Source organism: Mustela nivalis (assembly GCF_964662115.1).
Source record: "Mustela nivalis genome assembly, chromosome: 12".
Classification (NCBI taxonomy): Eukaryota; Metazoa; Chordata; class Mammalia; order Carnivora; family Mustelidae; genus Mustela; species Mustela nivalis.
The window spans coordinates 83,694,650-83,719,251 of NC_139031.1; the positions used below are offsets into that span (position 1 = coordinate 83,694,650).

The following is a 24,602-nucleotide window of genomic DNA, read 5'->3' on the forward strand; positions in this document are numbered from 1 at the left end:
ACAATAAGGTAAAACTGGCCATATTATAAAATTTCATCTAGACCTTCTACTGACATAGTACCCTAAACCAGTGAAGATCCTGAGGTAAGGCTGAAAAAATGTCCAGCTCTGTTAGGTGGGTTAGAGAGAGAAACACCAGGAATAGGAGGCAGAAGGAAGCCAGTGATGAGAACTAGAAGACAATCTTCCTGACCCCTCCCCCACCTCTGCTACTTTCCTCTCTTCTTCCTTCCCATTCTCTTTGCTCTTACTGCATGTCTCTCTGTGCTCCTTCTCTTTCCTGTCTTTGTTTTATGTTCTCTTCCCACCCCTGCTTTTTTTCCACAATCAATTGCAATCACAAGATAGACCTTAAAACTACATTATAATAACAATGCCTTACATTTCTGAATCACTTTACAGATTACAAAACATTTTCACATAATGATAGGTCACCCTCTGAGATAAGTAAAGCCAAGATTTTAACCCCCAGTGTATAAACAGGTGAACAAAGGCTTAATGAAGTTCATGGGTTCTCTAGGTTAGGAGTTTTCATAGATGTTACATTTTATTTTATTATTTTATTTTATTTTATCAGAATAAGCCTTGTGGGCACAAGCCCCCTGCTATCCCCAGACAGGTCACATGGGTTGTGATGGGAGTAACAGTGGGATGGGGATAAAAAGATGTAAAAATACATCTCTATTCTTTCTCTTTTTTAAAAAATCTGAGCAAATGTGGCAAATATTCATATCTGTTACATACATCTGGTGTTAAATCAATTCTTTTTGTTTCCTCTATGTTTGAAATATTTCACAATAAATACAAAGGAAGGAAAAAATAACCTGGTCAAGTGTGTGTTAATCTCTCTCTTTGTTCAGATGAGGAAACTGAAGTACAGACCAGTTAAGTGATTTGCCATTCATTCGAAGTTACACCAATACCGTAAGCTGTACATAGAGCACACATACTCTTCAACTATTAATAACCAGGTTTATTGTGAGGAACAAATAATTTATTTGAAGCCACACAAAACTACGAAGTACTATAAAGAAGTAAAACAGAAATGTTATTAAAAACACATTTTCATGGGAACACACTATACTTTTGAAACTCATGGATTTTGGGGCCAAATTTTTCAAAATGTCTTATGATGTATATTTTTCTATCAAAATTAGAGGGAGTTTTAAAAATGGTGCATATGGATATACTAATAGGCTACTGAACACAAAGTACATTAATGTAAAAACTTCAGATATCACAAGAAGTACTGAAGAGAACCTAGAATTTAAAATCAACAAATTGCCTTGGTCCACGTGAACAAAATGGTTCCTGAGCACTTTCATCTATACTTGGTAGAAAATACATTATAGCCTTTTTAAATGACAAAGTAAATAAATAAGACTGAATATTATAGTGTTATTCTCATAAAATCATGTCTCTGAATAGAAACGGTATAATGAAACCATCATCTTTATGTAATTTAAGTACTGTGTCCCATATTTTGATTCTTGGTCTCTTGGTATCTTAGAGGCCAGGGCTCCATTCTAAATAATCCATTTGGGCTTAGAAAATTAATCTTGATATTAATGGCAATAGTAACATATTTTATTCATTATTTCCCTACTCACCTGGCTGGATCAGTCCAATTCCCAGACCTTTTCTCTTTCCTGCCAGCACCACAGAGCCCTTGTTTCATAAAAAGCTACAGAATCTAGAGCACTTTGATGAACAGTATTCAATATTTGTGGGAAATTTTATTTTATATCAAAAAGTAAAATTTTAAATTATTTAAACAATTCTTTAATTTCATGAGTGAAAATAAGAATTTATTTGATCTAAATCAATATTCTTGGCCCTTTTCCTATTCCCAGCATCTGAATTATTCCTACCTATATCTATGTTTACTAAATCAAAATAACAGATTTAGAATTTATTATGAAAAATTATTTATGTTGTACATTGCATATGACAATAAAGATTTAAAATACAAAAAAAAAATCCATTGTAATTCTTTTTACAGTGTACAGATGAATGCCTCAGATTAGAGATAAATGTACCAGAACCCCTGGCTATAGAACTTCCTTTATTTTCCTAACACACATTTTGAATGCCCGTTCTGGAAAACTTGGTTCCCCTAGAGTAACTCACACATCCCCCCCACGCCCTGCCCCCAAAGGAAAAGAATACACAAAATGAATCCACAACCTAAGAATCCGCACATCTTTCTGAAATTTCAACTTCCGAATGCCACTATTTCCACCATTTCTTCTTCAACTCAGATGTTGAAGGATCTGCTGATTTTATCTCCTGTTTTTGCCTCTATGCCCAATTAATCAAGCCTCTTCATCCTTCCTTCATAATTCCTGGTCCCTATCACCTCTCCCAGGCTCCTCGTTGCCACCGGATATATATTCAGTGCTCACTCTGCTCCAGGTAATGGGCTCAGAGCTCTGCCCGCGCTCTCTGAGAGAGGAGCGCTGTAGTTGGGCAGACACTGAAACTCAGTAATGGTCGCCGCAGAACTGGAACACACCCAGACCAACAATCAAGTCATACTCCTCTCCGCTCTGCTAGAGGACTCCCCCTTCATTAATACTAGTACCCTAGCATCTGGTCTGCATTCCTCAGGCTTCCACCACCCAGGCCACTTTACACAGCCCCACAGGAAACCGAAAAGCTTCCCAGGGACGTGAAGGGTTTCTGTCACCTTCTGGCCCCCCGAACACCAGCTAATCTACGCAGTTGCTTGCTCTTCCCCCAGACAACCCCAAAGCTGCACACCCACCAGCTGTCCTCAGATCCAGCAGGTCTCTTCTTCCCTGGGAGTTCAGGAGACTCCCAGAAAACCAAACAGTCTTTCAAGGTCCAACTATGCCGCTAATCAATTTTCAGAGGCTCCCCGCAGCCCAGAGACAAAGCCCGACTTGCCAAACTCAGCCCCACCTCTGGCCTTTTGTTTAAATAATTCCTCACCTCCAGCAGGAACGCTCAGTGTTCACTAAACCCTTCCTACAAGTCTCACCACAACTGCTCTGCTTGTTCCTATTTCTGCTCTTATATTATAAACAAGTATCCTTTTCAATATCCATGAAGTGCCCCCTTTCTTTGCATTTTTCTACTTTTTGTTGGTGATTTCACTGTATAAAATGGTGCTCAGTCACCATACTGAAATGCTACCTAGTGTCCCGAAGTGTAAGAAGGCTATGATGTGCCTTACAAAAAAAAGTTCATTCATGCCTGAGTTATATAGTGCTGTAGGCCATGAGGTCAGTGTTAATGGATCAACAATGTATGTTAAACAAGGTATCTTTAAACAGAAACACACATAAAACAAGGTTGTGTATTAATCAGTTGATGAAAATGTAACCAGAAACTCATGGAAATCTAACTCAATATTTCCTCCAGGAACAATGGGTTAGTGTTTCCTCAGTGTTTGGGGAGACATTATAGAGTATAATTACCACAAATAACTAGAATCAGCTGTTTAAAAAGCTGGGGGGAGGAATTGCAGAGCCAGGATCAGAATCCTGGCATGTCTGATTCCAGAGACCATACTACCAAACAATGTGTCATTCTTGCTCTGTATAAAGGAAACAACTGATAGGTGTGACCGAATAAAAATCAAAAGATAAAAGACAAACTGGGGGAAATACTCAAAAAATATATCAAAAAGGATTTACTAATATTAACAAAGATTTCCTCAATTCAATATGAAAAAGAGGAACCCTAAAACAAAAAAATGAGGGGCGCCTGGGTGGCTTAGTCAGTTAAGCATCTGCCTTTGTTTGGCTCAGGTCATGATCCCAGGGTCATGTTTTTGTAAGTATATTAATATAACCTACCTATAAAAATTCATGAAAAAATAAAAATAAAGCTGCAACTTGGGGGAAAGCATTTTGCCAAAATTTTAAAGAACTGTAAGGTATTCATCAGAGTGTTCACCCCATTGAAAATAAAATGACTCTGCTAAAAATGTCAAACATACAATTTTATAAATCATGCTACAAGCACAGAACAGAATATTATGTAGCCATTAAAGTTCTGTTTTTGGAAAATGTCAATAATGATCACATAATGTTAAAAGAATAAGAGAAAAAAATTATAAATCCTGTAGCTGTAAGTATAGATCTACTTACATGGGAAAAGATCAGAAAGTATACCACAATAATAATAATACATGACATCATTGTGCCAGGCATTGTGTTATTCTTTATATGTACTATCTCACTGGCATTCCATAACAAACCTAGGAGACAAATACTATCATCACTGCTATTTTTGAAAAGAGAAAAGTGAGACATAAAGAGGTGGTCTCATGCTCAAGACAACACTGCTTGAAACACTGAAGTCCAGAAAGGAAGCCAGCCAGTCTCCTGAGCTTCTGTGCTATGCGTCACCACAACTCCCAAAGATTTAAGTCTCCTCTGACTTCAAAGGCTCATAAAGTATCCAAATATGTGAGAAACAGAGTGGGAAGTTTCTTTTCAAATCTTCTCCGTAAGACTCGAGCAATTCTCACCATCAACACCTGAAAACATTCATATTGACATCTACCAGCTTGGAAACTCTGATCTCTCGACTTCCCGGGTATCCGGAAGTGACATTAAATGAAGATCCAGAGTTCTCAGATGCTATTTCTTTCATATATCCATCACTGCTCAGAGAGATCTCTTTTAAAAGATGAAGTCTTTGGAGAAATTTGAGAGTTTTGTGTGTGTTTCCTATAAGGGGATTGCATATCTGTGGAGTACGGAGCCAAGCTATTTTGGTCTCTGCTCTTCCCATTATTTATTCCCATTCAGATGAAAATTTAAATACAAACTAGCTACCCATTCATCAAAATTGCTTCAAATTTATTTATGGTGCAGCACAGAGGAGCTTCTGGGAATAAGAGTTTCAAGTCTATTATAGTTTCTATTAATAATTGCAGTCACTAATTGCTATGAGAACTTTTTTGGATTTGCTAACATATAGTTAAAGCAAAGCCAATCCAACAGACTGCTAAAAATAGCATTGCATGGTCTCACAAAAGTCATGAGAATTTTGTAAGTTTGGAGGGTGGGAAAGTAGAGACACGGTTCTCAGATTTTTTAAACACTGTTATCATGGATTCAAAAGGCCAAAATTTAGAATTACACTCACAAAGTCTTTATAAATAATCTTCTGGATTGCCTTATTTATTTTAGAATTGCCACTTTCATAAGACAGTTTTCACCATAACTGAGATTAGACAGGGTTCCCAAGTGCTATTTTCACTCACTGATTCATTAAACCAAAATGTTTAAAGTGCCTGCTATGTGCCAGGCACTATTCTAGGCACCGGCAATAAAGCAGCAAACAAAGAGGACAAAAACCCCTGTCGTGGTGGCGCTTAAAGGCATTATAGTGATGGTATTCAGCAAGCAAGCATGGTCAAGAATAAAATGTAAGATGATGATAGCAGCAATGAAGAGAAACAAAGCAGTTCGGGAGAGATGGCGTACAGGGGAGAGGGGGCCCACAGTGGTACCGAGCATGGTCAGGAAGGCCTTACTGAGAAGCTGATAATTTGAAGACGGACCTAAATCAGGAAGGGCGGCAGCATGCAGCTCTCTGGGGAACAGCACGCTAGACAGGGGAAGCACATTCAAAGGTCCTGAGACGAGACTGAGCCCATATGTGTTTGAGGAACAAAAAAGAGGCTTTAATGGTTTCAGGGGAAGAGTGAGATAAGTCCGAAAAGTAACAGAGAAGCCAGGAGTTGTTTCTTTTTTTTTCCCCCTCAGAGAGACATAGCAAGCAACAAAGGGATGGATAAAATTACGATAGAATTTACCACTCAAATGTAGGCATCTTTGCTGGTAAAGATGATAAGCTGACGGGTCACTGGGAACACAGAAGTGGACCACAGCTTTTTAGGCAGCGTGGGGGAATGGACCCGTTGCGGTAGGTATGCAGCAGAGGAATGATGCGCTGGTTTGAGCTGGATCCGTCTGGCTGCCCGTCTCAGATCAGAATGAAAGTGAGCAAGCACTGGGGGGCAGGCAAGCGATCCGGAGCCTGGCATAATCCAGGTGAGAGGCGGTGGCCACCGCAGCTTCTGGATGGGTCTTAGTGTAAAACCAGCGGGACTCAGGGATAGATCAGAGGTGGCAGGCAGAGGAAGAAGTTTTAGGTACTGAATAACTCTATGTCCTCAGCTGGCAACAGTGAAGTTCAGGAGACTCAGGGAGGAGCTCCCTTGCGGGTGGCAGGAGGAGGGGTATGTTAAGTCTGAGACGCCAACAACACGTGGAGATGCTGAACCACATGGAAATTCTGAATGGGGAGCAAGACACAGCAGCTCAGGAGCCGGGGACTCACCAGCACGGAGATGGCCCTCAAAGTATCGGGATGGAGGACGTCTTTAGGGAGATGGGGCAGAAGAAAAAGAGAAAAGGAAGAAAGGACAGAGCTGAGCACCCCAATACCACGGAGTCAGGGAGGAAAGGAAGACACAACAAAGGATGAGAAGGGGCAGCCTGGGAGGGAAGGAGAAACTGGGAGACGGCAAAATCCCACAGGCCAAATGATTAGTGCGTCGAGGAGAAGCGGGTGATGAACCAGGACAAGTGGCACTTTGGTCCTGCCACGCTGAGAAACAACAGAGGCACTCTGACATCCTTCTAGTAAATACAGGAGTGGTCTGTCTACACTGATGCATGAAAAGAGAGGCATATACTCATTAGTTTATCTCAGATATTCCTTGCAGGTCAGTAGGGGTGACCCCCGGGGGTCTGAACTGAAGAGGAGCACACACACCCCAGAGAAGCTGGGCTTCTTGTACACATAGAGGTAGTCTGCACCCACCCTGCGCGGCTTTCAGAAGAGAATCTGCCATGTTCACCAAACTACAAAAGCATGAGAAATCATTCTTGGGCTGGATCTGCCCCCTCCCCCCTCCTAGAATCACTAAACTCTTCCCATCTGAGGAAGGATGCTACGGCACCCCAGAGAACACAGCTTCTCCACTTGGCCTGTGTGATAAACATCACATTTACTACCCCAGAGGTCATTCTACATCTTAGTTCTTAAACATACATGCCAAATACTGTGGCAGTTATCTGCTGTTTTGCCTGACCCACTCCCACTCCCTCTTCTTTGCAAAGATATCCCTCCCACTCCACAACCATCCAAGGGCGAAGGCCAGACCCCAGGTAAGACCATGAGACTTGTGGTCCCAGGGAACAGAGTTCAGGGACACAAGAAAAGAGAGGAGTTGAAGAGGATTCATCCTGTGTGGCCAGAAAGGCCTCAAAATCAGAAAGAAAAAAAAAGGGGGGGGCAGAAATTATCAGAAAAACCAGAAAATCATGGTCCTTACCACCTCAATTCCTTTGGCAACTGACCACTCCCTCTTCCTGGATATACTATCATCATTTCTAATATTTGGGTTTTCCTTCCTTGCTGCACGTTAACCCACCTTCTTCTTCTTCTTTTTTAAAGATTTTATTCATTTGACAGAGAGAGAAAGAGCGAGAAGAGAGAGAGAGCATGAGCAGGGGGAGGAGCAAGCAGAGAGGGAGAAGCAGGCTCCCTGCTGAGCAAGGAGCCCGATGTTGGACTTGTGGGGCTCGATCCCAGGACCCCAGGATCATGACATAAGCTGAAAGCAGACACTTAACTGACTGAGCCCTCCAGGTGGCCCATTAATCCACCTTCTATTAATAAATTCCTTTAGCCCATGTTTCCCAGAGCTGGTTTCCACCCACCACTCTCCAGACTCTGGTAGCTAATAAACCTCATCAATTCACAAGTCAGGTCCATTTTCCAACAGAAGTAAAAATGGAGGTCTAGGGACAATTTTTATATTGGCAAAATAAAAGCTTAAGAAATCCTTTTACGTGGTAATATTTGAATAACCATTCTTTTTTTTTTTTAAAGATTTTATTTATTTATTTATTTGACAGAGAGAAATCACAAGTAGATGGAGAGGCAGGCAGAGAGAGAGAGGGAAGCAGGCTCTCCGCTGAGCAGAGAGCCCGATGCGGGACTCGATCCCAGGACTCTGAGATCATGACCTGAGCCGAAGGCAGCGGCTTAACCCACTGAGCCACCCAGGCGCCCCTTGAATAACCATTCTTAAATTTTGATTGTAAATGTTTCTTTCACTAACAAACATTTCTGTTTTTTTTTTTTTAAGATTTTATTTATTTATTTGACAGAGAGTGATCACAAGTAGGCAGAGACAGAGGAAGGGAAGCAGGCTCCCTGCCGAGCAGAGAGCCTGATGTGGGACTCGATCCCAAGACCCCGAGATCATGATCTGAGCTAAAGGCAGCGGCCTAACCCACTGAGCCACCCAGGTGCCCCTCACTGACAAACATTTCTAAGAAGAAACATTCTTTTTACTCACTGGAAACATTTATTGGTCTTGAATCAAAGTAATGGATTTTTTTTTTTTTTTTTTGGATGGCTGTTTCACCAGGATGGCAACCAAGCATTTATCTTATGCAAGACGTGTCTTCTTTTCCTATTCTGTAGGGGCCTCCACTGTTTTCATGCTTGGGAACAACTTGTATTGTAGGGACAGGACAAACTTGTTTAAACAAGCAAAAATCATTCAGCAATTCAGGTCAGGCCAGTGGGTATTATTTTAATAATTGAGAAGAGTTTGATCTCCAGAGCATTTACATTTTACTTCAATGAATACAGATAGGTATCCCTTGGGTACTCATTAGTGATGCCAATTTTGGAATTTCATTGGTTGTAGTTTTCTATAAGTTTAAAGTATTTCACAATGTATTTGGAATTGAAGTGTCTGCCTCACAGTTCCCGTTCAAAGGCTGAGAGAAGCCATTTGTGTTTGAGAGAAATATTCTAAAAGCTTGAATGCCCGCATCAGGACAGATCACCAGGGAAAGCAGTCTTAATGGCATCCTGTCCCACACCCGAGGCTCATAGACTTGCCCAGCAGACCTACAACTTGACACAACTCCCCACGGAAGGTTAACATGAGAAATGATCTGGTTTGGCCCACCTGAGAAAAGGAAACATCTAGATATAGACCTTCTCTATATTTTGGGGGCAATATCTTTATAAAACGCACTGTTCTTTCGTTAAAGTCCAATGCGGCCAAGTTTTCTCTCTTGGGAAAAGCATGGGCCTCCCTTCAGGCCCTCTGAGCACCTCGGGGGGCTCCAAACAGGAAGCTTTCCCGTGAATCTGTCCTCCATTCCCTGGTTTAGTTTCCACCAGGAGTCAGTGGACCTCAGTTTAGATCTGCAGGTTAACTGAGATAAACTATGGTGGTGACAAAGCAGGAAATATTTGCTTTACGAATCTAAGTACCAGGCAAGGGCAGCCCCTGCTTCTGGGCACTTGACGCTGATGGCCTTGCAATCCCTCATATGTCACCCTGGCCCAGCTGCCACAAGCCTAAGGCTGCCCTCTGCCCTCTGTGGCAGGAGGTGAATGATTTGAGGGCAAGAGCAGAAGAGGATGCTTGGCAGTTGCTTTTTTTTTCTTATTCGAATGAGCTCAACAGAAAGTGGTTTTTAGGGGCCCCTGAGTGGCTCAGTGGGTTAAGCCTCTGCTTTCGGCTCAGGTCATGATCCCAGGGTCCTGGGATCAAGTCCCATATCAGGCTCTCTGCTCAGCAGGGAGCCTGCTTCCCCCTCTCTCTCTGCCTGCCTCTCTGCCTACTTGTGATCTTTCTATCAAATAAATAAATAAAATCTTTAAAAAAAAAAAGTGGTTTCTAAAGATCAGGTGGGAATGCAAGTTGGTGCAGCCTCTTTGGAGAACAGTGTGGAGATTCCTCAAGAAATTAAAAATAGAACTTCCCTATGACCCTGCAATTGCACTCCTGGGTATTTACCCCAAAGATACAGATGTCGGGAAAAGAAGGGCCATCTGTACCCCAATGTTTATAGCAGCAATGGCCACAGTCGCCAAACTATGGAAGGAACCAAGATGCCCTTCAACGGACGAATGGATAAGGAAAATGTGGTCCATATACACTATGGAGTATTATGCCTCCATCAGAAAGGATGAATACCCAACTTTTGTATCAACATGGACGGGACTGGAAGAGATTATGCTGAGTGAAATAAGTCAAGCAGAGAAAGTCAATTATCATATGGTTTCACTTATTTGTGGAGCATAATAAATAGCATGGAGGACATGGGGAGTTAGAGAGAAGTGAGTTGGGGTAAATTGGAAGGGGAGGTGAATCATGAGAGACTATGGACTCTGAAAAAAACAATCTGAGGGGTTTGAAGGGGCGGGGGTGGGAGGTTGGGGTACCAGGTGGTGGGTATTACAGAGTGCACCGATTGCATGGAGCACTGGGTGTGGTGCAAAAATAATGAATACTGTTATGCTGAAAATAAACAAATTTAATTAAAAAAAAAAAAAAAAGATCAGGTCCCTGTATGAAAAAGAACCCTACAAAGCCAAGTGCCAAACAAACATGTCATTGGTGTCGATGATCCCGTGGGAGCTGAGCAGGTTAGACAGTGCAGAGAGCTCTGGACTCAGAATGGGCCACATCCCTCAATGTCACAGGCTATCCCCGCCATCTGAGAACATATAAAGGAACTTCTTGAAGGAAGAAATACATTACAAGTAAAGAAACTTCAGTGAAAAATTTTTGAATTATCTCTCTGCCTCAGTTTAACATTCTGCCCTTGTATTTCTCTTCTATTCTAGTTCTACTTAAATTCTACTAATGAACAAACATCTATTAGAGAACAAACTTGCTGTTTACTTAAAAATCTTCATAGAGGAGCACCTGGGTGACTCAGTCACTAAGCGTCTGCCTTCGGCTCAGGTCATGATCCCAAGGTCCTGGGATGGAGCCCCGCATCGGGATCGGGCTCTGTGGGAAGCCTGCTTCTCCCTCTCCCCACCCCCCCACAACTTGTGTTCCCTCTCTCTCTGTCAAATAAATAAATAAAATCTTTTAAAAAAAATCTTCATAGAAATTACGTTCATCAAAAGGTTATAAATAAATATGAACAAAATCTGCGAATCACTCTTTTATAGTTTTAGTTGTCATCATACTTCGAAGGCACGTTAACTCTTTCAGGTCAACAGTGTACTAAATGATATCCAGAAGATAACTGTGTCTTGGACAATGAATATTTAGGACTGAAATTCTGACTTTGTTTGGCACAGATATCATCTCTCTGGTTTAAGTCTGCAATCTTTATTTTAAATAACAAAACTGGTTTTTACTGCTCTTTCTCTTCTTTCTTAACATGACTTTTATCATTTCTTATTATTACCCCTTTCCTGAAACAAGAGTGATTTCTACAGATAAATGCATACTGGCTGGAAGCATGGATTCCACAGCAAGACAGACTGAGCACTCCTATCTAATAGCTCTGAAATCTTGGGCAAAACACTTAATCTCTCTGGGATTCAATTTCTGTATCCATAAAAGGAGGATAATAGTACCTACCTCATGAAGTTGATGTGAAAATTACATGATTAATACATGCAAAAATTTTAGATCAGTGCCTAGCACACACTAAGTCCCACTTTAGAGTTTGCTATTAATATTGTTGCTATTATTTCCAAGGCCTTGAGTTGCCTTTTTTATTTTTTGATAGTATCAGTGCTTAGAATGGGAATGTGAAGCCACTTTTTCTAAAAGAGGCTAAAGCCCGCTAATCTCTGTATATTGCTCCATCACAAACACTAGACGTATAACTTTTTTTTTTTTCTCCCCCAGTATGAGAATGCAGGAAGTGTTTATGTGAGAAAAGGAAGTAAAAAAGGAACTGGAACTATGATCATAGGATATTTCAACATTCATAACAAAGGTGGCCTACACAAAAAGATGATATGTTCCTAAAGGTAAGACTGGAATGCCTGTTTCCTCTGTCAATACACAGCAAGCAAGAGAAAGGACAATGTTGGATTCAGTCCTAGAAGCTGAGCCAGACAAAACAAGCAAGGTTAAGGGTGGGGCAGAGCTCACATTCACAACCATATCACACATCTAGGTATTTTAAATGTCAACAGGATTTATATAAAGTGATGCTGCATTTTGGAGAGAAAAGGCCGTCTCAAAACAGTCTGGTGAAGGAAAGTAGCATAAACTATCAATTACAAGAAACTTCAGAAACTGAAGGCCAGGGACAAGTTACCTTCTCAAAGCACTACTAAAAAGTTAATATAAAATGCACTATTTTTGCTACCCGCAGAAGTAGCACACCTTGAGGGATGTTTTTAAAATGTATTATCAAGGGACACATGTGTGGCTCAGTCAGTTAAATGTCTGCCTTTGGCTTAGGTCATGACCCCAGGGGTCCTGGGATCAAGTCCCACATTGGGCTCCCTGCTCAGCAGAGAGTCTGCTTCTCCCTCTGTCACTCCCCCTGCTTGTGCTCTGTCTCTCTCTCTGACAAATAAATAAAATCTTAAAAAATAAAATAAAATGTATTATCAAAACTGTCTTAGATAACATCCTAGTTCCACCAAAGTGGCCAAAAGCAATTCTATGGGAAGACCAGAGCAATTCAGAACTTGATACAAGAATTGTGACAGACCTGGGGTGCCTGGGTGGTTCAATGGGTTAAAGCCTCTGCCTTCGGCTCAGGTCATGACCCCAGGGTCCTGGAATCAAGCCCTGAATCCAGCTCTCTGCTCAGCTGGGAGCCTGCTTTCCCTCCTCTCTCTGCCTGCCTCTCTGCCTACTTGTGATCTCTGTCTGTCAAATAAATAAATAAAATCTTAAAAAAAAAAAAAAAAAAGAATCGTGACAGACCTAAAAGAGAAGGTAAACTGGGTTTTCTGGGCATTTAGAATAATTAGGACTATATTCATGTGCACATAATAGGAAACTGACTAATTTTTCCTAAGATAAAAGAAATCCAGAAGAGATATTCCAGGGCTGGGATAGCTAGTCAAATGTACAAATAATAACAAAGGCTCCTTCTTGGGGCGCCAGAGTGGCTCAGTTGGTTAAGCGTCCAGTTCTTGACTTTGTCTCAGGTCATGATCTCAAGGTTGTGAGACTGAGCCCCATGTTTGTCTCCACACTGGGCGCTGGGTATGGGGCCTGCTTAAGATTCTCTCTCCCCCTCTCCCTCCACTTCTTCCCCCACCGCATATGTGTGCGTGCTCTCTCTCTTTCTAAAAAGTAAAAGATAAAAAATAAAGATCAAGGTTCCTTCCCAATTCCTGGTCCCCACTTACTACGTGACCCTCATCCTCAAGGTCACGGGATGGTTGTACCACACCATGTTTAGAAGAAATGGGTAAGAGTAGAGCAAAACCCAAGTATCTGTGGAGTCTTTTTGAAAAAAAAAAAAAAAAAAAATCATCTTTATCAATTTTGTCAATAACCTCTATAAAGATCCCATTCAGCAGACTGCCACTTCATCTTACTAAATTGTATTGTCAGGGAGCCTTGGAGGTGAGTATTTTTAATTGGACACATAGTGGTTCTCAATAGAATCAGTAAGAAAAGGAGTGTCAGTAAGGACTAAGTAGACAGCAAGCAATGTGTGTGACATAATGAGGCATTCTGAAATCCTACAATAGGATAGCCTTTCTCTACTACTGTCTAGGGAAGAAGAGGTCAACCAGCCCAGATGTGAGTTGGCTGGAGAAGCTTTCCTAGATGGATGCTGGAATCGGCCATTGTGATCCTCTAACTCCAAGCTCCCAAACAGCCTCTAATAGTCACTTACCTACCCATAAAAACTTTCCTCCAGTAGACAGACAGAAGGAAGTGGACATCCAAAGCCTTTATACTGATGAGTGCATTTTTTATTGTAAATGAACTGACTTTCCACTTCACCACCAAACTGCTTGTGGATCTAAGTTTCCTCAATTAGTCCTTGGGGACCTGGAACTCTGGGTTCATTATTAAAACCAATCTCTCTCAGTCGAGTTTGGCTAAAATAGTTTTGTATTTTAAAATCATTTCACAGGGGCTGAAGACATACATATTATAGGATTTGACAAAATATATTAAACTGATGTCAATATTTACTTATCTTGGCATTTTTCCCAGAATATACTTAAATACACAAAATTTGGTCATTATTAGGACCATTAAATAAAGAAAAATACTCAATTTAGGAATAGGGAGGTTTGAGTTAGAAATGGGCTAAGTTAATAAATGTTTTGTTTGGACTAGAACCATACTAAAACTCTTAATTCTAGGCAAGTCATATATGTATTTTGGCTGGGAAGCCCTTTCTGATCATCTGATCATATGTACTGAATGAGGAATTGTTTTTTTTTTTAATTTGTATGACTCTCCTCAATAATTAAAATTGAAATTTCTCTTGAAATATGTCACATATTGACAAGGCATAAAATGGGCATGCATGGGATAAATGGCTCCTAGCTCCTACAGTGCTTCAACTCTCCTTACCTAATGCTGGGTGATTATACCAGATGATAAGAGCTACTACTGAAAAAGTACTTATTGGGTACCAGGTACCTCATAAGCATGACCTCAGTGGGTGACCGCAACCCTGAAATATGAATATTATTATTTTTACGTTAGAATCAGAAAACTGAGATTTAGTTGCTGAAGGCAAGCAACTAATAAGTGGCAGAGAAAGGATATATATAGGCGGTTCTCTCTGCTGCCAAAGCTTGAACTCTTGCCACATGGCTGTGCCTCCTGGGATGGTCCTTTGTAGTGTAATAACTCTGAACTCTCCGCCAAGGCATCTTTAAAGTTCTGAGTTGAAACAGACAATGCCACAAAACAACAAAATTGATCTTGCTCAAGAAAGACTATGGTACTCCCCTCAAAGCAACACATCTCCAATCTAGTGTTTGTTTTAGACCAAGGCCCCTACTCCCCTCTTTTTGACCTGTTAAGTGTGAGCAACCAGAAGAGATGGCAGCTCTATTTCATACCTGGGCAACTGCAGTTATGAACCTTGGTCCAAACCCGCAAGAAAATGAGAAGACTTGAGGTGACTGAGGTGATGAGAGAGAAAGTCCTTCATCAGTTTACAAGATGAGATTCCTTGCACCCAAGCATTCAGAAATCTCCAGGTTGAGCTGTCTCTCAGATTCAGGCTAATTTAGTACACGGTATTCTAATTTCTATAACTCCCTACCAATGTGTACTTCTATGCTCCTGTGCACAACCTTCAGAATCTATAGTCTGGCCAAAATAAGGGACAGCGGGAAAGTGGCAGACTCAGAAGCAGCCACAGGCTTGAACGTTCTTCCAAAAGATTTTACAGTGTAGAAGGAAGGGTCTGCTTTTCTTTGAGGAGTGATAAACCCATATTTTTTTAAAAGGGCAAGTGTGTGTCACAGAAACACAGCACTAAGTTTTTAAGAGAATGATATAAAAGCCTACACGTTCACTGATTGCAAATATCCATGGAGTATGATAATTGCTATAAATCTGATATTTTTCATGTTATAGTCAACGGAGAGAAAAATAGAGATGGTGTCAGAAGATCTGAAGAGAAGAAGGAAACAGAAAGAACAGGAAGAACAAGAGAAGAGAGTGGTAAAGCAGGAAAAGGGAAGAAAGAGGAGAGGAAAAGCAAGGACCTGGGATATGGTGGAAGGGAGAAGATGAAGAAAGACAATGAGAAAATTTAGGAGGAGGAAGAAAGGACCAAGGGAGAGAACATGTGAGATACAGTTGGAAGAACAGACAGAGCAGGAAAGGCAAAGAAAGTCAGTTCTGAGGTGAGTGCAGCACAAACTGGTCAACTATGGTCCTCCCCTCCTGTCACTCGGTACGTGGGCATCTGTATACATCAATGGCAATACTCATGACTTCTTCACTAATGGCAAAGTCTTCTTTAATCAATAAAATTTAATATATTGTCTTCCAAATAAAGTTTTCTCTACGGAAAGGTAATTTAGTATGAAAGGGTAAGTTGAGTTTCAGTGTCTACTTGGAAAATCAGAGTTCCTATGACTATTTCTTTGTGGCATCCAAAAGCTACCTAATTACCTTCATTTTGTTTTTGGAATGATTAGAGCTGCCTTAAGCCACACAATGACATCTGTATATGTTCGTACTGATCCTTCTGCACATTCCTACATCTGGTGTTACATTGGTTCCTACGTGAGATTGAATAAAGAAGGAAAAAAATATATATACTTTTAGCAAAGCATATCTTAGAAATAATTGGTTAACCCACAGGCACAGCATTCAATCCTTTAGAGGCTCTCTTGCCTTCAATGAGAAGGGCATGGCAGATACGCGGGCAAAAATGACTCTCTGAGCTATACAACTGAAACCAAAGTAAGATCACCTCAGGGGGAATTACCTGACAGCCAAGACTCATTTTTTAGAAAAAATACACCATTCCTGTGTCTGGACAGTCATTATGAAAGCTTCATATCTGAGAACTCAATTCCAGTTCCTGAAAATGTGTTTTTAATACTGTTTTGCTTAAGCTCAATAAGATTGAAATTATACAGTTTGGTTGTTTAATAAATCACTCTAAAATCAGTGGAGTAGATTAATCATCCAAATGTTTCTTGAAACCAAAATATTTAAATAAATGAATTTCTCTTTTTATCTCTGTTATGTCGTTACTCAGACGAAGCCTAAATCATTTCTCTTTGTTCATAGTGAACCTTCCATTCTAACAGAATGCCTACCTACCTTCTCTTCCTGACACAGTGTAAGGCCACCCACTTTTACTATTCATATATTACATAAAGAACTTTAAAAAATGCTTAATAACGTGATATTTTGCATGAGAATACTTACAATTTTTTAAATGCCAGTGTTCAAAAAGTGCTGGTTACTCAATTTATTTACGCTTTTCAAATGTAAAGATTGTATGAAATATTAAGAGTTCAATACATCAGCAACCATCGGTTAACATTAAAGACATAGTATTTGAAATAATCAAAAGAACAGTTATGGCTTAATATGCAATACATTCTAAATAATTGATAATGTAAGGTTCCCAGGTCATTCTATACATTTGATCAATTCCAGAGAGGGAAAATATAAAAGAATACTTTCAGGGGCGCCTGGGTGGCTCAGTGGTTAAGCCGCTGCCTTCGGCTCAGGTCATGATCTCGGGGTCCTGGGATTGAGCCCCGCATCGGGCTCTCTGATCAGCAGGAAGCCTGCTTCCTCCTCTCTCTCTGCCTGCCTCTCTGCCTACTTGTGATCTTTGTCTGTCAAATAAATAAATAAAATCTTTAAAAAAAAAAAAAAAGAATACTTTCAGATCTATTCTTTTGAATGAACTAATTTATGAAAAAAATTTTTTTTTCTCTTTTAAAGACCTGAGATCATGAGTCAGACGCTCTACTGACTGAGCCATCAAGGCACCCCTAATTTATGAAAAAATTTCAAAGTCGATAGTGTGAACTTTAAAATCTTGTCACAATGCCTATCACCTACTTTTTAAAGGTGAAAAGAAAAAAATATGGGAATAAGATAGTTCTGTCAAAAATATATGATTACAATTATGCAACATTATTTTTTCTTTAATATTTTTAATAAAAATAAAAATAGTAGTTTAAAATAAAGAGTCATAAAAATTGGAGAGAATCATATAAAGCAAGATTTATATGATGTAAGCAACAATCTGAACCACATAGGTAAAATATGTTTGAAATAAACTATAGAGAGATGAAATATACAACAAGCAGAGCAAAATGCTTTAAAACAGTAGATTTTCACATACAAGTAGGACACCACTGAAGTTCACTTATAAATTACAGAGAGAAATGATCCTTAGAGTTTAAATGTGCTGATTCTGGAATCTGAGACAGGTAAAGGACAAATAACCACACACCTAATCAAACAATACAGTTACCTTAGCAACATGAGATTACTTTAATTCAAATGATAATACTATTCCTTTGAAAAGAATTTTATTTGGAGTATATTACCAAAAATTATGTCTGACATATATCATTCCTATATTTGAAAGGTCATTACCTCGCACTGCCTTTGAACAGTGATTTTTAAATAGCAACTGGTTGATTCCAGAACACATATATTTATACTAGTGATACTGTCAATGGTTACGACAAAGTGCTCTTTCTCCAATTATATCTTCTACATTTAGGGAAGTGCTCAGTTTTAGCAGCAGGAGCTGATTTCCACAGTCACCCCATAAAATGATTAAATAAATAATGGAATGGAAACATAGCATGCAAGAACTACCAACCGTGCTACGAAACACAATACAATCCCCCTTTTTTTTTTTTTTTTTTTTTTTTTTTTAAGATTTTATTTATTTATCAGAGAGAGAGGAAGGGAGAGAGCGAGCACAGGCAGACAGAATGGCAGGCAGAGGCAGAGGGAGAAGCAGGCTCCCTGCTGAGCAAGGAGCCCGATGTGGGACTCGATCCCAGGACGCTGGGATCATGACCTGAGCCGAAGGCAGCTGCTTAACCAACTGAGCCACCCAGGCGTCCCACAATCCCCCTTTTAAAGCATTATACCGTATCACTAATTCAGTTCTGCTTAAGACAGAATTTTTTACCCCCATCAATATTTTAGAACATTTTTTCACTATAAGAGAACACTTCCTCCACCTTAACACCCCCTAAAGAACAGGGATTCTAGTCTATTTCTGGATTCAGATAAATTGTCTTATCCAAGCTCAGGCACTTTCCATAGACTCCTTTACGTACTCTTGGCTTTCACAGATGCTTTTTCTAATGTCTGACCTCTCCTCTTGATGGTGGCTGAGTAAAGCCAATCTTGTGAGCAGGTAGGTTATTACATGATTTCAAGGGTTTCTAAAAGTCTTTCTACCCCAAAATGTATTATCTGCCTGCTTAGTGATGTTTAAAATTCTTCTAAACAAACAAAAAGGGGGGGGGGGACAACTTTCTACCATTATAATTAAGACTGTGGGAGAATTTAATGTTGATGAGTCACATTCTCTACAAATCAGTTGAGGGAGGAGGCTGCAAACAAAAATGGATAGGTAGATACCTGAGAGTAAAGAGGAGGAAGAGGGGTTATTGTGGGAGAGGACATCAACTCGACCTTTGTATGTTTCACAATACTGCCCTGGTCCCCAGCAGAAGGAGCAGGGAATTGCCAGGCGTGTCTGGGAAAGAGAAATGGCCACCTGGCTAGACCAGCTAGGTTTCCATTTTCTATCTTCTTGTTATTTGCAACCTTCTACAAAAAAAATTCAGGGCTGGTTGTGGAAACCAACCATATTTTGGGACTTGTACAAAAACAGTAAATTCTTAAGATAAAAAGAGGTTCTGATCCCAAGACCTTTCTAATTCAACATGATGTATATAAGACCTCCTTTTGCTGAGTTTCTGCGATGTGGTATACTCATGCAAGGACACCATAGTTCACTGTGACTAATGATACCATCTCAAGAAAGTCATAGATGACAGAATTTAAAAGATGGAAGAAGATGGGGCACTCAGTCAGTTAAGCATCCAACCCTTGATTTCGGCTCAAGTCACGGTCTCATGGTTTTGAGATTGAGCCCTGCCTCAGGCTCCCTTCCTTCTCCCTTCCCCCCAACTCTCTCCCTAATTAATGAAGAATGAATAAAAGAAAAAAAGTGATATAAGAAGATGACAACAGAGGTACCAAATGACACCCTTTAGGATGAAAACTAGGAGAAGTAACCACGTACTGTTTATAGAGTTGCCAAAACTGCAAATACATAGATCTACTAAATGCTGGAAATATATGACAACTCTGTTAGACATGCAAGCTTCAAATGCTCTAGTATTAGGTTTTTGTTTTTGAAAAGGTTTTCTTTAAGATTTTATTGATTTGTTTGAGAGGACAGAGAGAGTGAGTGTTTGAGCAAGCAGAGGCAGAGAGAGGAGCAAAGGGAGAGAGAGAAGGAGACTCCCCACTGAGCAGGAAGCCTGACTTTGGGGCTGGATCCCAGAACCCCGGGATCATGACCTGAGCAGAAGGCAGACATTCAACTGATGGAGCCACCCAGGCACCCCAAACGATTTTCAATAAAATCTTTAAATAAAGATGACATATACAGAGACCTGTAATTTTGAACCACTTTTATACTAGACTGACATTTGCCTCTCCATTTCATATGCTGAGCTCTGTCACACAGCAAAATCTCAAGGGGCAGCTGACACAGTCTGATCTACAGTCATGTTCCATGTTAGGGACATACCACTTCTATCTCAATGCATTCTCTCAGGTAAAGAAGGTGACAACCATCAGCCGTACCCAAACACCATTCCTCCAAAGGATGAGTTCAACATAAATCACAGATAAGACTGATTTGTTCTGATATAATTGTTACCTTTAAAGATTGAGAAGGTTAGAAATAAAATCTCAAGCTAATATTTTATAGATTTCTGAGCTTTAAAAATTTTTGGCTGAATGACCTCCTATTTTGGTCTCTCATAAAATGAGCCAATCAGAAATGTGTATTAGGTTAAGTTTTTCCATTACCAGTTCAATTCCTAAAGATGCTACACAATTAATTTTAAGGTTTATTTTTAGAAATCTGAAAGAAAAAGAGACACCGGAAAGCATCACTTCGTTTTCAAACAATTCTTCAATCTGTCAAACATTTTACAGGGAAAAACTCTTAATGAAGGCCTGTTTCAAGCAGGCAATTTCGAAGTCTAAGTATTTGATAAAACAGATAATGGGAATTTAAAATATGACATGAACAGTTCTCAACGTTTATAACAATTTGACCTTGTTGAAGTTACATAATAAAACTTCTCTACCTTTTCTGATGGCAGAAAAGTGGAAGAAATTGAGGCTTCCCACACAATGTCCAACTTGAAGTATTACACTTTTTTCTTACTCTCTATCACTCATTCTTTTTCAGACTTAGGGATGTGATTGTGGTCGGTCTTTGGCTGACTTGTATTTGCTAGCTTTATAGCGAAAGCAAAGTCTAGGTCACATTTTAGTATTTTTAAGTTTTCTTCTGTGCTAGCATCTTACAAAGGATGTGAAAAACATTAGAAAAAAAAATAACAGGGCTTTGTATTATCACATGGTCTTCCATCACAACCTGAAAATCATACCTTTTAGCCCAGCTCAGGCTCACTTACCTACCACTCTCACTTAGAACTAATGACAGGCAAGCACCTTTGCTAAGGGTCATACCAAGTGACAAGCTCAATCAATCAGTCTTAGGGTTAGGTCTGGGTTACCATCAAACTGGCTGGTCTTGCCACTTAAGGAGTCCCCGGACCTTAAAAAACACCAGAACATTCTTGGGAAGCGAGCCTGGGAAACACTTTATTAAAGAAGGGACTAGTTACAGACAATTAATTTTTCAAAGTCTAAAATTCCACCAAATTAGACTCCTGCTTTACAGACAAGGCTGCCACCATGCCACAAGAAAGTTGTAAAAGCACTCTTGTAAACCTCCGGAAAGCATTTATTTATGTAAAACATTTTAGTGTAGACACAAAGGTGTTTTTCAGAAAACAGAAAACTTAAGGACTCTTATCGTTTTTACACGCATGTTTATCTGAAATGCCAGCTGCTCCGTGGATTATCTCCTGCTATGTCAATAATTGTTAGCCTACAAGACATCGAAACCATGAGATTACTAGGCAATAGTTTCTATTTGGTTGGGTGTAAGTATTTTTGCCTTGAAATTCTAATCAAATAGTGCCTGTCCCACCTTAGAAACACCATGGAAGTGAAATATTCAGAAGTGCCAGAGGAAATAACAGAAAATAGTATCTTTATCTCCCCACATACTCGATTTACTAGCTTAAAACAGCTAAAATACATGAATGCACCATATAAAATTCTACTTCTTGGAGCTATATTTTACTTCCTCAGCAACGTTTAATTTCGATGAAGGGCTCCATAACGATCTTTTTTTTTTTTTTTTTAAGATACCTTTAAATTATAAGGGGCTTCCAGCCCTTACCTGGAAATTAAAGCTGTGCAGATAAAAGACAAAGTCATCAATACACAACACAGAGATCACTTTAAAAACAAGCAGCACGTTAAAAGTAGGAGGAATTTGTTAAAAACCCATCGATTACGGACATTTTAAGGGACACTTCATAAAGCACAGAGAGCGCTGGAAGCAGCCGCTCCATTTCAGGAGGGCCGTTGGACACTGGATGAAATGGGGGATCCTGGCTGGCGAGCAGCGGGAACTTTGCAGCGGGCAGGCGACGGCGCGGGGCAGCCGGGGACCGGGGCGCGCCAGTCTGTCACCAGCCCGTCCGCAGAGCCCGGCGCCAGCCCCAACGCCACCCTTCAGGGGGAACCGGGCAGGACAAAGGTCTGGAATCCGAGCCCCGGGGTTAGGGAAACAAGACGCACGGACCCACTAAACGTGTCAGCGGCAGGGACGAGGAGTGAGGAGGGAAAGATGCCAACCCCCAATTCTCAGGCGTTTCCCCCCAAGAACGGGCTTATTACGAGGAGATGCGTGAGGGGAGCGTGTACTGTGTGGCGAGTAAATCCCAACTCGCGACTCGATCCTCACTAACTTTGTTCCCTGTCCCTCCACAGAGCGCAAGGCTGAGGGAAGGGCTCTCCTGGCTCCCGTTTAAATGGCCCCTTGGAAGAAGGAAAGGGATAAAAAGCTGCGCTCGCGGGCGCACCGGGCCGGGCGGCGAGCGCGGAGCCGCTGCGGTACCTACCATGATATTCTTGTCCCGGTACGTAGTAGGTGGGGTTGCCCGCAATGTGCAGGGAAATGAGCACCTCGCCCTGCTCCCCATCCCCTTCCAGCTCCCCGTGGTGGGTGCACAGGAAAAAGAAGGGCGAGAAGCGGGGGTAATAGCCCACCGCCGCGCGCGCCCTCAGCGTCGCCCCCAGCAACAGCGCCAGGAGGAAAGTCCGCGGGGCCCAGCAACTGCGCTCCATGCCGCCGCCGCCGCCGCGCGCCCCGAGCGCCGCTCGCTCATTCAGTTTGGGAGGCGCCGGGACGGAGGAGCCACGCGGAGAGAAGGCGAGGAGGCGGCGGACGCGAGCAGAGCGGGCTCGGGCGCGGAGCCCCGGAGTTCCGCGGAAGACCGCGGCTCGCAAAGTTTCTTTGGGCCGCGGGAGAGCGAGACCCGGGCTGCGGGCTCCGAGAGCGCGTCGTCCGCCGCCTCCGTGCGCCGCCGCAGCCGCGCCGCCTCTGCGCGACGCCCTCGGCCAGGCCTGGGAAAGCGCCCGCCCCCCTCCACACCTTCTTAAAGCCCCGGGCGCCGAGTCTCCCCCCGCGCCGCTGCCACACGTGTCCCGGCCGCTCCCCCGCCCCCACGCGCCGCCCCGCGCGCGCCCGCCCGGCCCCCGCCCTCTCGAGCTCGCACGCCCGCACCTCGGGAGACGCGGGGCGTACGCCTCCCGGGGCCCCAGCGCCGCAGCGCGATTCTCCCCCGGAAGGACCGCCGAGGGGCGCGATCCGGAGGAGGGTGTGGGTCTGGGGGTGCTGTTGGGGGCCACGGGGGCCGCCAATCTACAGCAAGGGACGGAGAAACCTCGGAGAGAGAGAACCTCCCGCCAGCTGTCTGGAGGAGCACAAGGAGAAGACCGTCCCCTTTGGCCCTCAGATTTCCCTCTTTTTCCTGAGAGGAGGCGCGGGGGAAGGAGAGGGCTGGTGGGGCCGGCGCTGGCGGCGGCTTCTTTGTCTGCGCCGTCTGCGCCCCCACGCCCCTCGGGGCTCGCCCGCCTCGGAGCCCGGGCGGCCTGCACTTGTTCTGGGGATCCGCCCGCGGCCCCGAACCGCGAGGGGCCCCTGCGCTCCCTTCCCATCCAGGCCTCGCGTCCCTCCCGCTGCCCCCCGCCCGGTTCCTCGCCGCAGCGACAGAGCCTCATCTGTAGCCGGATTTTAAATGAGATTAAGCGAAAGTGGAATTGGCAGCCTCGAGTGGTGCCTGGAAATGGTGATTTGTGCTGCTCGGGTGTGGGGGAATTGTGTGGCAGGAAGGGCTGGCGGAGCTGAGCCCCGACAGGCGCTCTTCGCTGGACTGTTCGGTTATTCATTGCTGCTGGGTTCTTCAGGCGGAGAAGGTTGTAATTTTTAAAACCCGTGTTTATTTCCTTTAAATGTCAGCTACGACCAATGTCCCTGAAATGGGGGAAGGGGAAAACGTTCTGGGGAGATGCTGGCAGGGGTGATTGAAGCGGGTGGTAATGAGCTGCTGCACAGGAGACTGCGGGGAAGTGAAATAAAAAGCACGTTTTTTAACCGAGGAAGGCTGGCAGGAGCCCTGCGGCATCCGGAGATGGGGGAGCTGGATTGCCAGGTTTTAATGCTTCTCCCCACCCACCCCTGGCTTACCACCAAGCCCAGATAAACCCGCACCTACAGAAATGAGTAGATTATAAAACTGAAAAGAATGGTGTCTTTGCCTTTTTGGGGGTGGGGGGGGTGCGAAAGACAGGGGCCAGGGGGAGACGTTTGTAGTCATTTAGGTTGCAAAAGGAAGAGATTGTTTTTCTTCCTCTTACCCAGACCGAGCTCACACAGGGCCCCACTTCTAGCTGCCTCCTGGTTTTCCTTCCTTTGAACCCCCGAGGGCCCAACTGTTACATATATTTGATTTAATAATAATCGTTACTCTGAAGCTCTGGGCTGGGTGTGGGGTACATGGGCCTGTAGGTAAATTACCACATATAATACTCACACCACCCCCAGAGGCCAAAATTATCCCCATTTCACAAGGGAGTGAACAGTCAGAAATGTTAATTTGCCCAGTATCAGTAACAATCAGTAACAAAGGCTGGATGCAAGATAGCC

General features: G+C 42.4%; 1 protein-coding gene across 1 annotated transcript in view; it reads right to left on the reverse strand.

Moving 5' to 3' along the window:
- RELN (reelin) overlaps positions 1 to 23,035 on the reverse strand; it is a 407,759-nt gene extending 384,724 nt beyond the window's left edge. Inside the window, exon 1 of the mRNA XM_082692427.1 lies at positions 22,516 to 23,035. Within this exon, the coding sequence (XP_082548553.1) occupies positions 22,516 to 22,741 (226 nt within the window). The 5' untranslated portion in view covers positions 22,742 to 23,035. The remainder of the gene's footprint in view (positions 1 to 22,515) is intronic.
- Positions 23,036 to 24,602: the final 1,567 nt, after the last annotated feature.